This window comes from Arvicola amphibius, chromosome 7 (assembly GCF_903992535.2).
Source record: "Arvicola amphibius chromosome 7, mArvAmp1.2, whole genome shotgun sequence".
Taxonomy (NCBI): domain Eukaryota; kingdom Metazoa; phylum Chordata; class Mammalia; order Rodentia; family Cricetidae; genus Arvicola; species Arvicola amphibius.
The window spans coordinates 4903249-4917181 of record NC_052053.1 but is presented as its reverse complement, the minus strand read 5'-3'; the positions used below and the strand labels follow the sequence as shown (position 1 = coordinate 4917181).

At 43.2% G+C, this 13933-nt stretch overlaps 1 protein-coding gene across 1 annotated transcript in view; it reads right to left on the bottom strand.

Moving 5' to 3' along the window:
* Positions 1 to 10165: 10165 nt before the first annotated feature.
* Positions 10166 to 13933, bottom strand: part of Nckap1 (NCK associated protein 1) — a 79303-nt gene continuing 75535 nt past the window's right edge. The window contains exons 30-31 of the mRNA XM_038336072.2: positions 11744 to 11833; positions 10166 to 11046 (exon numbers count right to left, since the gene is read on the bottom strand). Of these exons, the coding sequence (XP_038192000.1) occupies positions 10930 to 11046; positions 11744 to 11833 (207 nt within the window). The 3' untranslated portion in view covers positions 10166 to 10929. The remainder of the gene's footprint in view (positions 11047 to 11743; positions 11834 to 13933) is intronic.

Genomic DNA, 13933 nt, shown 5'->3' with positions numbered 1-13933 from the left:
CTGAGGGTAGCTGTAACTCAGTAACGAGGCTGGCTGATTTATACGGCATGGACACCTATGAGTGTGGAACAAACATGAAGAAAAACCACTTGTACAAGAACGGGGAGGTGCCAAGTGCTCTTCACAGTAAACCTTTCTTGTGATGAACAGTCCGTCATGTGTGAGCAAGAAGTCAAGACTTTAAGAGAAGCACAGATCCCTTCTAAAGGCCTCAGCACCATTAAACCAGGGCCAAGCTTCAAACCTGTGTGGGACCAAGGCATAATTAAACCACAGGAGGTCCAGAAGAGAAACGTGGTCAGAGATTCAACTGCTGGGCTCTGACATCAAGGAGAAAGAGTTTCCTGCCGAGACTGCTTCCTTAAGCAGTTTGTACAACTACCTGGCCTTGCGGAAATGCTGTGGAAGCCAAAGCAGCGACGAGTAGGAAAGAGCTATCTTAATGAGCTCTAGGCTGTAGCAGGATCCCAGCAAATCCAATCAGGGCCAACCTTGGCCACCCACCCCATCCTCAGCTGAGTGCCGCAGAAGCTCCATCCCCGTCACGGAGCTTGAACAGCTGTCTTGCATTAGCCATGGCGATTACACAGGTGCTCTGGTAGGAGCATCAGCCCCCAGAGGCCGAACAGTGAGAGAGCTTCTGCATCCAGGGGGATCCAAAGTTTTCTGGAAGAAGTGTTTGTCAGAGGCTTGGAGGTCTGCGCAACATGTGGGGACATGGTTGCGGCAGTTTGGACGTGTGGAGTTCCCGTGGGTCCCTTTCCATCCAGTAGCCTTGTAACCAGCCTCCTCCGCGGGACCGCATTCACACACATCCGCTACACGGCAGCGGTGTAACTCACAACAAAGGGTCCACTGAAGCATTTTTCTTCCAAAATACTTGGGTTCGCCTGTACAGAAACTCACCATTCTGACTCCGGGGGCTGCTCCTCTTACCAGAGCACCTGAGCTAATTACCAGGACTAGCGCAAGACAACTAGCTGCTCAGGGTGTGAGAGGGAGCTTACTTTATGTGTGTTTACCTGTTAAAAACCAAGAGCAAACAGTATATATAGTTTTGTTAAATAAAGAGGAACTTTATGAAATATTAACCAGCATGCCACATGCTACAAACCTAGATCTGGACAGAGCCACCAGAAGCATAGAACGTCCAGGGAGGATGCCACTGTTACCCCAGAGGACACCGAACCACATAGCTTGCCAGTTCTTACCAGCCAATGGGCTCCACCGATGCTACCACTGAAGTTCTCTGTAGTCTCAAGCCTTGGATAAGCCGACCAGCTCCCTAGCCGCAGCGATGATTCCTGGAACACTTACCTTCTTGCATCTGACTTAGATATGGGGTACCTCATGGCATCTGACTGTGTGTACCTTGCAAGAATCCAACGAAAGCTCAGAAAATGGATCCTCGGCTGATCAGACTTTCACCATGCCCTACGCAGTACAGAATCAAGTACACGGGAAAGGATTCAACCCACGAGACAGCCCTCAAGTTAAGATTTTGTCAACCCACAGAGCAAATGCACACTTTATGTACAGTGATACACTGACCATAGGAAAACACGGAAGTACAGACTCGCACACTGTGAACATACAAACCAATACTCTGTCCCTTTGAGCCATCATCATGATTTGGAGCTGGCAGAGTTACAAACTAGTGTGCAAAACCTTCCTACGCCACTTCTCCTTGTTTCCGTTAATTGAAAGATTAGGCTGAAAAGCACCTGTTTTATTGATGGAGAGCTTATTGATGGGAATTACTTAAAAGAAAAAAAAACAGAAAAAAATGTCAGGAGAAAGCGCCTCAGTGCAGTGACTACGGCTCTGTTTTCCCATGAGCTCAGCAGAGAGCGGTCACTGCATAGATGCCCACTGTGAGAGGCCTCTTGAGAGCAGCTTCTGTGTTATTCGTGTGTTTTCATGACAGACACTTCATGTCTCTCAGTTGAGCAGGAAGTGCAAACAATCTAGCAAATAGACTTAGCCCTTAAAAGCTTGTGGCCAGCTGAGTCGACATGATATCAATTACGTCATGGGAAGAAAGATAACAAAACAGAAAGCAGTGGCTCAGAAGGCTTCCGCCCCACTGCTCAGCAGACGACGCGCTTGCTGAAGAAAATGCAGACTTGTTATAAGTATCTTTGGATGTTAGCGTTTAAAAAGGAAGGGAGTTTCGATGTGAGAAACTATGTCCGTAGGGCAGCACACTGTCCATCGGGCACTAATGAATTGGCTCCCACAAATACTTTCCGATCCAGCGATAAAATCCACCTACTATAAACAGCCATCCCAGTTCCGCTTCTGCCTGTGCCAAAAGATTTCTTCAAACCTTTCAGTTAAGAAGCCAGAAGGGATCAAAGAGTTTCCACCGTGCGTGGACTCATGTCCTTGAAAGGCCAGGGCATCTTTCAGCACCTTATAATTTTGAGGTACTAAGTTACATGTTCAAGAAAGGCTCCTTTCTCTGCAGAAAATGAGAAAATACAATATTCTACAAGCTCAGCCATGCTCTGTGATAGGGAAATAATAGGAAATGCGTTCCTTTCCTGCTCAGAAGAATCCACAATCCACAACTGCAAGCGTTTTGCTCTTAGTCATAGCAAGGATTCGACTTGAATGCTAGGTCACAACTGACAAAATGACCCGGTTTCTCCCTAACCCCTTAATGGCCCCTCTTTCAAGATCTCTGCTCACAGCTTTTCTACTCAGTCCCTCCCCGAACTCTTGATCCCCATTTTCTCATCCCTCATCCCCCTTCCTCTGTTGTCCTCCCCCCCCCCCAATTTACCCAGGAGATCTCATCTATTTCTCCTTCCAGGGAAATCCATATGTCCCTCTTAGGGTCCTCCTTCTTCACCTAGCTTCTCTGGGGCTGTGGATTATAGCCTGGTTATTCTTTTTTTAATATTTATTTATTTATTGATTATGTATACAATATTCTGTCTGTGTGTATGCCTGAAGGCCAGAAGAGGGCACCAGACCTCACTACAGATGGTTGTGAGCCACCATGTGGTTGCTGGGAATTGAACTCAGGACCTTTGGAAGAGCAGGCAGTGCTCTTAACCGCTGAGCCATCTCTCCAGCCCCAGCCTGGTTATTCTTTGCTTTATGTCTAGTATCCACTTATGAGTGAGTAAGTAGCGTGTTTGTCTTTCTGGATCTGGGTTACCTCACTCAGGATGATTATTTTTCTGGTTCTATCCATTTGCCTGCAAATTTCCTGATGCCATTGTTTTATATAATTTTGTAAAACTACATTGTATAAATGTATAATATTTTCCTTATCCATTCTTTGGTTGAGGGGCATCTAGGTTGTTTTCTGGGTTATGGCTATTATGAATAATGCTGCTGTGAACATAGTCGAGCCAAGGGTCCCTACGGTGTGGTTGAGCATCCTTCGAGTATATGCCCAAGAGAGGTATTGCTGGGTCTGGAGGTAGATTAATTCCTAAGTTTCTGAGAAACCACCATACTGATTTCCAAAGTGGCTGCACAAGTTGCACTCCCACCAGCAGTGGAGGAGTGTTCCCTTTACCTCACATCCTCTCCAACATAAGCTGTTGTCAACGAGTAACAGTTATTGTATATAAAAAAGAATCACAGTTGTTTAAATATCAAATACAGAGATTCTGCTGTATAAGTACTCAGAAAATAGTTGTCTACTATAAGTATACTGGAAGCCATTCCACATTTAAATTTTTATTTTGTTGGGTTTTTTGTTCTTCAGAATGGGGGCATGGCACAGTTCCCTTGTTAGCAGCATCTGGATCGATGACAGAAATAGCAGAGCTCACTCCGGGCTCCAGAGGCCATCAGCTGCTGTCTCTAGTCACTCCTGGTGCTGTGACCTGCAGCCACCAGGCCATTCGTTCTCCAAGGTTGTTCTGCCATCCCAAGAACCTATGAGCCTCTACGGTTCTCCTCGTGTGATCAGCTGCCAAAGAAAGGGCCAGTGCAGTCTTGAGCAAAGCTGGTGTATAAAATGTCAAGGCTTATTAATCCCTGGCGCTTGGTGACATCAGATCACCAAGCCAGCCTGGTGCAGGAGGAATTTCAGCAAAGGGATAGGATTACAGTTAAGTGCCACAAAGCCCCAGCATTTTTTATGAAGTACTGGCTCCAGCTAGAGATGAATCACTAGGATGGAAATATCATTTATCCGTGGACAGTAACTGCCAGGGTTGCTTTGTGATTCCTCTTTGTTCTTCAATATTTTGTTTATATTTCCAAATTAATTTTTTTCTGCAACAAGGAAAATATTTTTGATATTCCACCGATGCTATTCTGCCTTTCTCAAACTTTCCAGGCAAGTGAATTATCTTGCTGTATGAAATAGCAGAAGACCGTTTTTTCTGTCACCATGAAGGTATCCATATTTTGGTTACTGGAAATCCTCTAATTCCCCATAACTCAGCAGGCTCAGCAACAACACTAGAACCAAGAGAAATACAATCACCCTTCCCCACATGAAGCAAAACAAAGGGCAGCTCTAGCGAAGGAGATGTGCAGCATCTGCCTGGCCGCCACCCTTCTCCACCTTACCGCACACTTTCTGAGCTATACGGAGCTGGAGATCGGACCACGCAGAAAGATGAAATAAACAACAGACCCTACCTCAAGACACTCCCAGAATGAGACAGCCATCTTATGATTCAGTGGGTTCTATTATAAAGGCATCCACAAGGTTGAGAAGCAGACAATGGTGTGTTAAGGAGCGGGGATACTGATACTTGAACTCAATACCTAGAACATGATCAGAAATTTAGCTCAGAATGTAAGAGACCATTCCATTGTATAGGTAGAGAACAGCATGCAGAAAAGGAACAATTGTCACCATTGTTTTGAGTGTCACAATGACATCTGAAGGTATAATAAGCTCTACATCTTACACATATTACATATAGAATATACAAATTATTATGTACATATGCCATAGCATAATCTTAATTTTAGCCTTGTTTATGTTAAAATTAAGGAAATCATTCTTTTTCATTTAAGATGTGAGATTTTCAGATTCTGGCCACACCTGAACATGTCACATACTCATGAGATGATACTGCTAAAAGAAAGATATCCTCTCTGAAGACGCGAAAGCAAAGAGTCTGGGGCTGGAGAACTGGCTGCTCTTCCAGAAGACCCGGGTTCAATTTCCAGCATCCATATGACTGCTCACAACCATCTGTCCTTCCAGTTCTAGGGGATCTGACATCATCTTCTAGCTTCTTGGAGCACCAGACATACAGCTATAACATCACTACACACAAAAGGTAAATAAATTTTTAAAAAATTAAGAGGTATATTAATATGGATACATGGCACAGTACCTATGTTGTAACAGATTCCTGAGATGATTTAAAGGACGAAATGCACGTTGGTGCAATCTCAGTTGTCTGTGCCTGGTTTGTGAGGAGATGGAGAACCATGGTGAAGAGGCATGGGGGAACAGAGCCTTGCAAGCCATAGCAGGCAGGAAGCAGCAAAAGAGCTAGGAAGGGACTGTCTCCAGTGACCTCCTTCCAAGTAGTCCCCACCTCCGGTTTCTACCACTGCCTAGGAATTATGTCATATTTCAAACCCATATGGATTAATCTGCTGATTAGGCCAGAGCCTGTGATGGTTTTATCTTGACTGCCAAATCGACTGAATTTAGAATCACCATGACTAAGTTTGTGGCTCATGCCTCTAGTCATGTTTGGAAGTTTCTAGATTGGCTGGTGTATTAGGGTTCTCTAGAAAAGCTGATTGAATAAGTATAAATATTCATATACATTTATATAGATGGACACACACACACACATACACACATATGTATATATAATTACATTTATTTATCTAGACTTATTAGAGCGGCTTACAGGCTGTGGTCCAGATAGTCCAACAACTGCTATCTCTGGAGAGTAAAGTCCAAGAATCCACTGGTTGTTCAGCCCCAGAGGCTGATGTCTCCTCTGGTCTTCAGTCTATATCACAATCCCAAGAAATAGGCTCTAATGCAGGAGAAGGAACACCTCAGCAGCAGGATATTTGAACTAGCTAGTCAGACTGAGGGCAAGCAGGCAAAAAGCAGAAACTTCCTTCCTGCCTTCTTTCATGTGAGCTGCCGCCAGGTGTGGTCCAGACCACAAATCACCCAATCAAAGAAATCCCCTCAGAGGTGTGCCCAGCTGCTTGGGCTGTAGCCGGGAGTAGCTGGGGGAACTGAGGTGGGAAGCTCCATCCTAAGTGATGGTGGGACCAATTCCGTGGGTTGGGTCCCCAAACTGCTTAAAAATGAGCAAGGGAACTGAGCGTTGGCTGTCACTCTGCTTTCTGAGGATACAGTGACCAGCTGCCTCACACGCCAGCTGCCATGACTTCTACATGATGGACTATACCCCCAAACCGTGAATGGAAACCCATCTTTAATTCCTTAAGTTACTTTTATACCCCCAAACCGTGAATGGAAACCCATCTTTAATTCCTTAAGTTACTTTTATCAGGGAGTCCTTGACCCAGCAATGCAGAAGAGAACCAAGGCAGACCCATCAAGATCCATGGACTCCTCAAAGCCCGTTTGCTGGCCTGGTACCAGCTTGATTGTATGGTATGGGAGGCATTTCAGATTCAAACTCTAACATGGAATCAGAGGCACAAAGGAATTTGATTCAACACACAAAGTTGAGGCCAACAGAGGTGACAGATGCAAATAACAAAATTAGGATCAGTAAGGACCAAGGAGTGGGCAGAGTACCCATGCCTAGCCAATCAAGGAAACTGTTTTAGTACTTGGAAAAGAGCATGGTACAATATTAAAAATGTGGGCTAGAATGGCAACACATGCCCTTTAATGCGGGTTTTCAGTACTTGCATTGCTTCTCTGCAGGAGACCTATTTGAGAGACAGTTCCTCTCATGCACGACAAGTGGGGAAGCTGGGGATGAAGAAGCATGGTCGAGAAAGTGCCTGAGTGGTGTAAGAACTTCAGCGTTGCTTTCTAAGCCTTGCACTTTAGTGAGTGGAAAACTCTGCATTCATATGTGAGTAATCCAGGAGGCAAAAAACACAAAAAACAAAAACAAACAAACAAAAAAAAACGCAGCTTCTGGACTAGGTTTGCAACTAAATGAATGATACTTAAGGTCACGTTACACTGTGTGTTACACAGCACAATGCGATGCACAGCGAGCTCTCGATAAGCCTTACTCTCATTATTGCTTCAGTCAGTATTGTTGGCATGGACCGTCAGGAGCATCAGCCAAGCCTAAATTTTTCCTTGCCTTGCCATCCCAAGTTCTTCCAGCTGGACCTTGCATCAGGTCACACAACAGATCCTTGTACGCTGGGACTGTAGGTAAAAATTAGGAATGAAATGACAGCTCTGACCTGGGAAGTAGTATATTCTCTGCTCCTTAGTGTTAGCCTTTGCAAGGTCAAATAAGTAACTGTCTACTTCCCCATGCTTTATGACACCCACATATGTACTAACAAGTCATCATATAGGTTACGACCTGTAAGTTACTTTCTTTTTCCTTCTATTTATTTTACATCCCGGCCACAATTTCCCCTCCCTCTTCTTCTCCCCACATCTCTCAAACCCACTCCTCCTGTTTCTGTTCAGAAAGGGGCAGGACTCCCATGGGTATAAACAAAACAGCATATCCAAGCTGTGGTAGGACTAAGCACCTCCCCTTGTATTAAAGTTGGGTAAGGCAATCCAGTATGACATCCTGGCTCATACAACCCTTCCTCCCTCTCTTCAGGATTCTCTGAGCTCAGCAAATGTTTGGCTGTGGTCTCTGCATCTGTTTCCATCAGTTACTGGATGAAGGCTCTCTGACGACTACTGGGGTAGTCACCAATTATGAGTATAGCAGATTATCATTACAAATCATTACGTTGACTTTTTTTCTCCGTTTGGTTTTATCCTTGGTCTCTGGGTCATCCAACATCTGGGTTCAGGCACTTCGGGCAGTGTCAGGGGCAGGCTCTCTCATGGCACGAGTCCCAGTCATTGGTTGGCAAATCCCACAATCTCTGTGCCACTTTTAACCCAGCACATCCCATAGGCAGGACAGACTGGAGGTCAAAGGTTGTGTGGTTGGGTTGGTGTCCTAATTCCTCTGCTGAAAGTCTTGCCTGGTCACAGGAGATGGCCAGTTCGGGCTACGTATCCACTATTGCTAGGAGTCTTAGCTGGGGTCGTCCTTGTAGATTCCTGGTAGTTTCCATTGCATCAGTTCTGACCTTGAAGTGCTCCCCCTTTTCAGCCATCTTTCAGTATTCTCCCCTCTCACCACCCCAACTTCATCTCTCATGTTCCCCCATCCCACACCCCTACTCACAAGATCCATTTCCCCTTCCCAGGGAGATCCAGGCATCCCCCATGAACCCGCCTTCTTACCTAGTCTGACTGTATCACAGTTATCCTTTACAGCTAGTATCTGCTTATGAGTAAGAACATATTATGCTTGTCTTTCTGGGTCTGGGTCACCTCACTCAGGATTTCTTCTAGTTCTATCCATTTGTTTTCAAATTCACGATGTCATTGTTTTTTAACAGCTGTGTAATACTCCACTGTGTAAATGCGCCACATATCCTTTATCCCTTCTTTGGTTGAGGGGCACCTAGGTTGTTTCCAGGTTCTAGTTGCTAGGAATAAAGCTGCGATGGAGCGGTTCTCACCTGGCCTCTAGTACAGGATTCTCATTTATTAACAATTCAATGTCCTTTTAAGTAAATATACTCATCTTAGCTGTAACTTGAACTCCCCCTTTATGTCTTTAGATTATAAGCATTTATGTGATACTTGTCATAGCTTTTCTTTAAGTGCTGTGCACACCATTAAACAATGACATATAACTGGAAATCCAGAAGCAGTATTTTCACTCTGAAAGCTAGTTACACTGCTCCACAGGTAACACCCCCAGAACCAGGATGTCAGTCTGTTTGGGCTGCTTTAACTAGATGCCTCCGACTGGATGGCTATTAAGGAATCTCCAGATTAATGTGTTGGCAGATCTGGTATCTTCAAGGCCTACCGGCTGGTTCAGACTGTGCTCCTTACTATGTCCTCACATGGTGGCAGGCATCAGGAACTCCTCCCTCAATGCATAATCACCCCCCGCAGGCCACCCCATCATTACACCGGAGATTATATTTCAACATGTGAAGCTTGGGGGAACACGGCCTATTCTAAAGTTTATGGATATTGTATGATGCAGTAAATGCATGAGAAAACATCAACATCCTGCTGTTCTTTCTAAATACAAGGAATTTAGAAAAGGAGTAATATTGTGATATCTGAAAACATTGAGGAGCATATAAAGTTTATGAGAGTGCCTCAATAAAGTTGTATCACCATCGACAAATACTCAAACCATATTGAAGGGAAATGGGTTTACTGGTTAGTCACTAAGGGATAAAAAGAATTTTTTTTTTCTTTTTTAAGACTGAGTTTCTCTGTAGCTTGAACTGTCCTGGAAATCACTTTGTAGACCAGCCTGGTCTCAAACTCACAGAGTTTGAGGCCTGTCTCTACCTCCCGAACACTGGGATCAAAGGCATGTGCCACCATTGCCCAGCTTATAAAAAGAAATCTTAACAATTTGGTGGTAATCTTAGCATGAGTTGAAAGCAATTACAAAGTATCTTCTATGAGTGACTTAAGTGAGTTTGGAGGTAATGTCACAAGAGTATAGAACAGCTGTGAACAACAGCCCTCGTCTTCAGGCAGAGCTGAAGAGGCTGTCTTACACCAATCAGAATGCAAAACTGAAGGTGCTGCCCTTCTGCCCGTCAACCACAAAGCAGAGACACTGTGCGGGCCTCCACGAGGGCGGACCCAGTCCTCAGCACCACACATGAGCTCTATGGTCTCTCCACTTTTCCTTATTCTTCAACAACTCCATTTGATTATCGATAAAATTAGCAAGCCAATGACACACGCATGCACGCAGACATGCTTTCTTTTAGTTCTTATATTTAAAACAAGGTCATGTAGTCTTACTTCCTAATTTCAGTATTTTTTCCCAGTGGAATATTTTCTAAAACATTTAAACAAATTTTGTAATAATGGATCTGCTATCATAAGATATCCCTAAATCTATGTTTACTTTAAACAAAGTTTAAACTAAAAATTTCATATTCTTGAATAAATTTCCAAAGATCTTAAGGAAATAATTCAAAATATGATACAGTCTAGTGTTTATTTATGTTATGGCAGATACACTTGAATTTCAAAATTTAAAACATATAAAAAGTGGTTTGGGACTAACACCTGTATCAACAGCTGACAAGTGTCTTGTTTATTATACAGCAGGGTATGTGGTAGTGCTGATGCCAGTCGGGCAGCATGGGATGAGATCATCAGTAGGCTTTCTACAGGCAACAGCATAGGCTGCTGTTTGAGAGACTCAGAATCTGCTTCCACTGCTCAAGGTTCTAACATTTCTAAGGTTAAACAATGTTAGAGTATTTAGTTTGGCAAATGTTCAAAACAAAGTGGAAATGTCTTTGTAAGCATCACACAAATGCACATCCACTCTCGATCTCTGCGGAACCATAGGTACAGACCAGAACTCTCCCTCTAGGAAATAATTTACACACATGAGTGCTATCGTATCACTATCTAAAATAATCACTAAATACAATTCATTTTCAGAAATAAACAAGCAAGGTTTTTTTCATTATCAGTTATCAAAAACATAATGTTATGGTATTTCAAACAAAGGATACTCTAAAATCATAGAATTTCACTGAGTTTTGAGAATGTGCAACTAAATCAACCAAGTATACCGTATTACAACCGTATTAGGAAGCCAATGATCAGAAAACACAACGGCATGAAGAAAATTGATCCACAAAAGTGTTTTCAGGCTTTAAGGTAAAACAGCTCCACAGTTTACAGATAAACAAGGCAACAAAACCGCGTGCTTGTCTTGAGTGAATATTCTATGCAGAAGATGTAACACTTTGTTTGTAGACAGCATGGTACGCGTTTCTCAGCAACACATAAGGAAAACAAGATTCCAAGAGATCCATTGTTAGGAATGGTGATTCCTGTACAATCTGGAAAAGTAAGATAACGTCAGAAGTCAAGTTACTCACTCAACAATTTACAATCTTCTCATTAGAAACAGACACCATTTTACTTCAAGATCTAAAATACAAACGTGCCACAGTGAATTCTACCAAAATACTGTCTAATGTGATTTTCAAGTTTATCAATTAATCAATAGAAACACATGGAACATAAATCTTCAGCAAGGGGGCTGGAGAGATAGCTCAGAGGTTAAGAGCATTGCCTGCTCTTCCACAGGTCCTGAATTCAATTCCCAGCAACGACATGACTCACATCCGTCTGTAATGAGATGTGGTGCCCTCTTCTGGCCTCCAGGCATACACACAGACAGAATATTGTATACATAACAATGGAGCTCTGAGTTCTGCTGATTCTCCAAGGCTAAGGAAACGGGAAGCTCAGAGAACTGAACTTGATATATCAGGGAAGTACAAGAGCTGTGTACATCCTTACAGGAGTCTTACTTTCTATTACTGCCCCACGGCTAGATGGAGTGTTACCAGTCTTTGCAGGAGTCTTTAAAGTGCATAGTTTGAGTGGAGTGAACACAGGGAATGGAGAAAAATCAAAAATTGCAAAAGAAAAAACCCAAAACAGTACAACTTTCACTTGCCAAGAAGAGCTATGTTAAGGACTGGACCTTCCTTTATTAGTGAAGGTTAATTAAGTTGAAACGAGACGTACCATATCCAGAAGCAAATAAACGGATTCTCTATTTCTTGTTGTAGTTTTGTCTGTCTCTTGGCCGATTTTCAGTAGACTGGAGGACGCAAGCTTAAAAGTACAAATGTGGAATCAATGAGGTTGGCAATAAAACCCAGCTCCCTTACTTGTTCGTTCTCAGTACGGTTTGACCTCCAACAAGCTTGAGTTACTCAACGTATAATGTATGATGAGCTGGAGACCTTACATCCCTCAACAATTAAGATATACATATAATCAAGTATTCATGAAAACTGACATTTTCCTCAAGTGTGTCTTCTAAGATAATCCATGCTGTTTTCTCCCTTCCAAGTATCTATAATAACTATGCGGGAGCCCATCCTTTTACAAATGGTTTACTTTTGATGGCCAATCACAGCTGGAAAACAAAACAGAATATTCCAGAATTTTCTAATTTCCAATAATCAATTTCTAAAGTGGAACTACATGTCATTCTAAGTAGTGGAATCTTGTCTGACTCTGCTTCCTCTTTCCCAGGAACAGCTGTCCCTCTGCCCAGCACAGCCACACTAACTGCACCTGCTTATTAGTCACTTGCTCACTGGTTACTTGGCTGAATGACATGGCCTTGCAGTTTGTGTGCTCAAGTGACCCTTGCTATACAACGGTGCCCACACCCAGCAGCACTGCTTGCAACTGTACAGCCACGGAGGAGCAGTAAGTTCCTCCTCCCCATGGAAATGCAGAAATCCTTACAGGAAGAAAGTGTCTGCCAGACTCTGAAATCTCCAGAAAAAGCGACTCCATCTGCAAAGGGGCACGTGTTCTAGTGTTGTTGCCACATGTCAAACTGAGGGTCACAGCAACGGTGTATGCCACAGTACAGAGTGGTGGACACAAGAACCTCAGGTATAAAAATGTAACCAGAGTGTGAGCAAGTCATGGTGTTTACACACATCCCAGAACTAGGAAAAAATGTTGGAAGAAGGGTTTGAATTAAAAGGTCTACAACTAATAGATAATATCTGACCATCCTGAACTTCTGCAAAAAGAAAAAAGGAAAATAAAAGTGGCCCAGGCAAGGTGGCATACAACTTTAATCTCAGCAATCTGGAGGCAGGTTGATGATCTCTATGAGTTAGAGGCCAGTCTAATCTACACAGTGAGTTTCCACAACAGCCAGGACTACATAGAGAGACCCTGTGTCAAAAAAACTCAATGATGATGATGATGATGATGATGAAAGAAAGGAAGGAAGGAAAATGTAATGCTAAGTGATTCAGTTTGCAACTGAAACAAACCCTAACCTGAATACAATGCAGTACCAAAAGCTATTTGCTTTTATGGACACACCAACATCCATTACCCCTGCAACAGCTCAGTAAAGACTAGAAATGATGTGAGGAACTCATGGGTACAGTGATGGATGAGCTACTTTAAAGGCTTTCTGAAGATAGCTGGAAAAATAGAAACAAGAAGACAGGTTGGTGGAGAGGAACCAGCTAGAACACCGGATGAGGAACACACTGAAGTACACAGGGAGGGCTCACTACATGAGGACCCGTGATAACCTGAGTCTTCTACAGACAACACGGAAGATGAAAAGGAACCTAGAGCAGAACCAACAAGCTGGCGTTACTGAAATATGCCTATGTTTCCCACTGCACAGGCTCGGAAAGACAAGATTAATGGAGTAAAGTCTCTGGGTAGAAAACAGCGCAGAAGTCAACAACAGCCACCGAAGGATTATAACCTTTCATTAATGCTTTCATGTGTTAAAAATACAGTAACTGCTGATTACAACAGTCCTCCAAAAGGCTTCTGTTAAAGGCTGTTGAGAATATTATTATATGTCTGATAATAGACTTAGCACTATTCTCTTGGGTAGCAAGTCACGACACTCTCATGGCTTGATGAGAGGTCCTGCCTCACACTCTCCTGCCAGGCCTGTGTCTGTGACCGCCACCGCCATCTATCTCACCCACACCTGCACCACTTCAGTATCGTAAGTGTCAACACAGTACAGCAGAGTGTACTGAAAGCGCACGGCCCCTAAGGTTTTTATAGTATATAGGTAAACGTTTTCTATCATGTCCATCAATAATTTATTATGCATTAATAGTTTATTGTGTATAAGTAGTGTACATGTATGTATGTGGTTCAGTCCTATCCCTGGCTTCAGGTACCCTCTTGTGGTGGGAGACTTTGAAT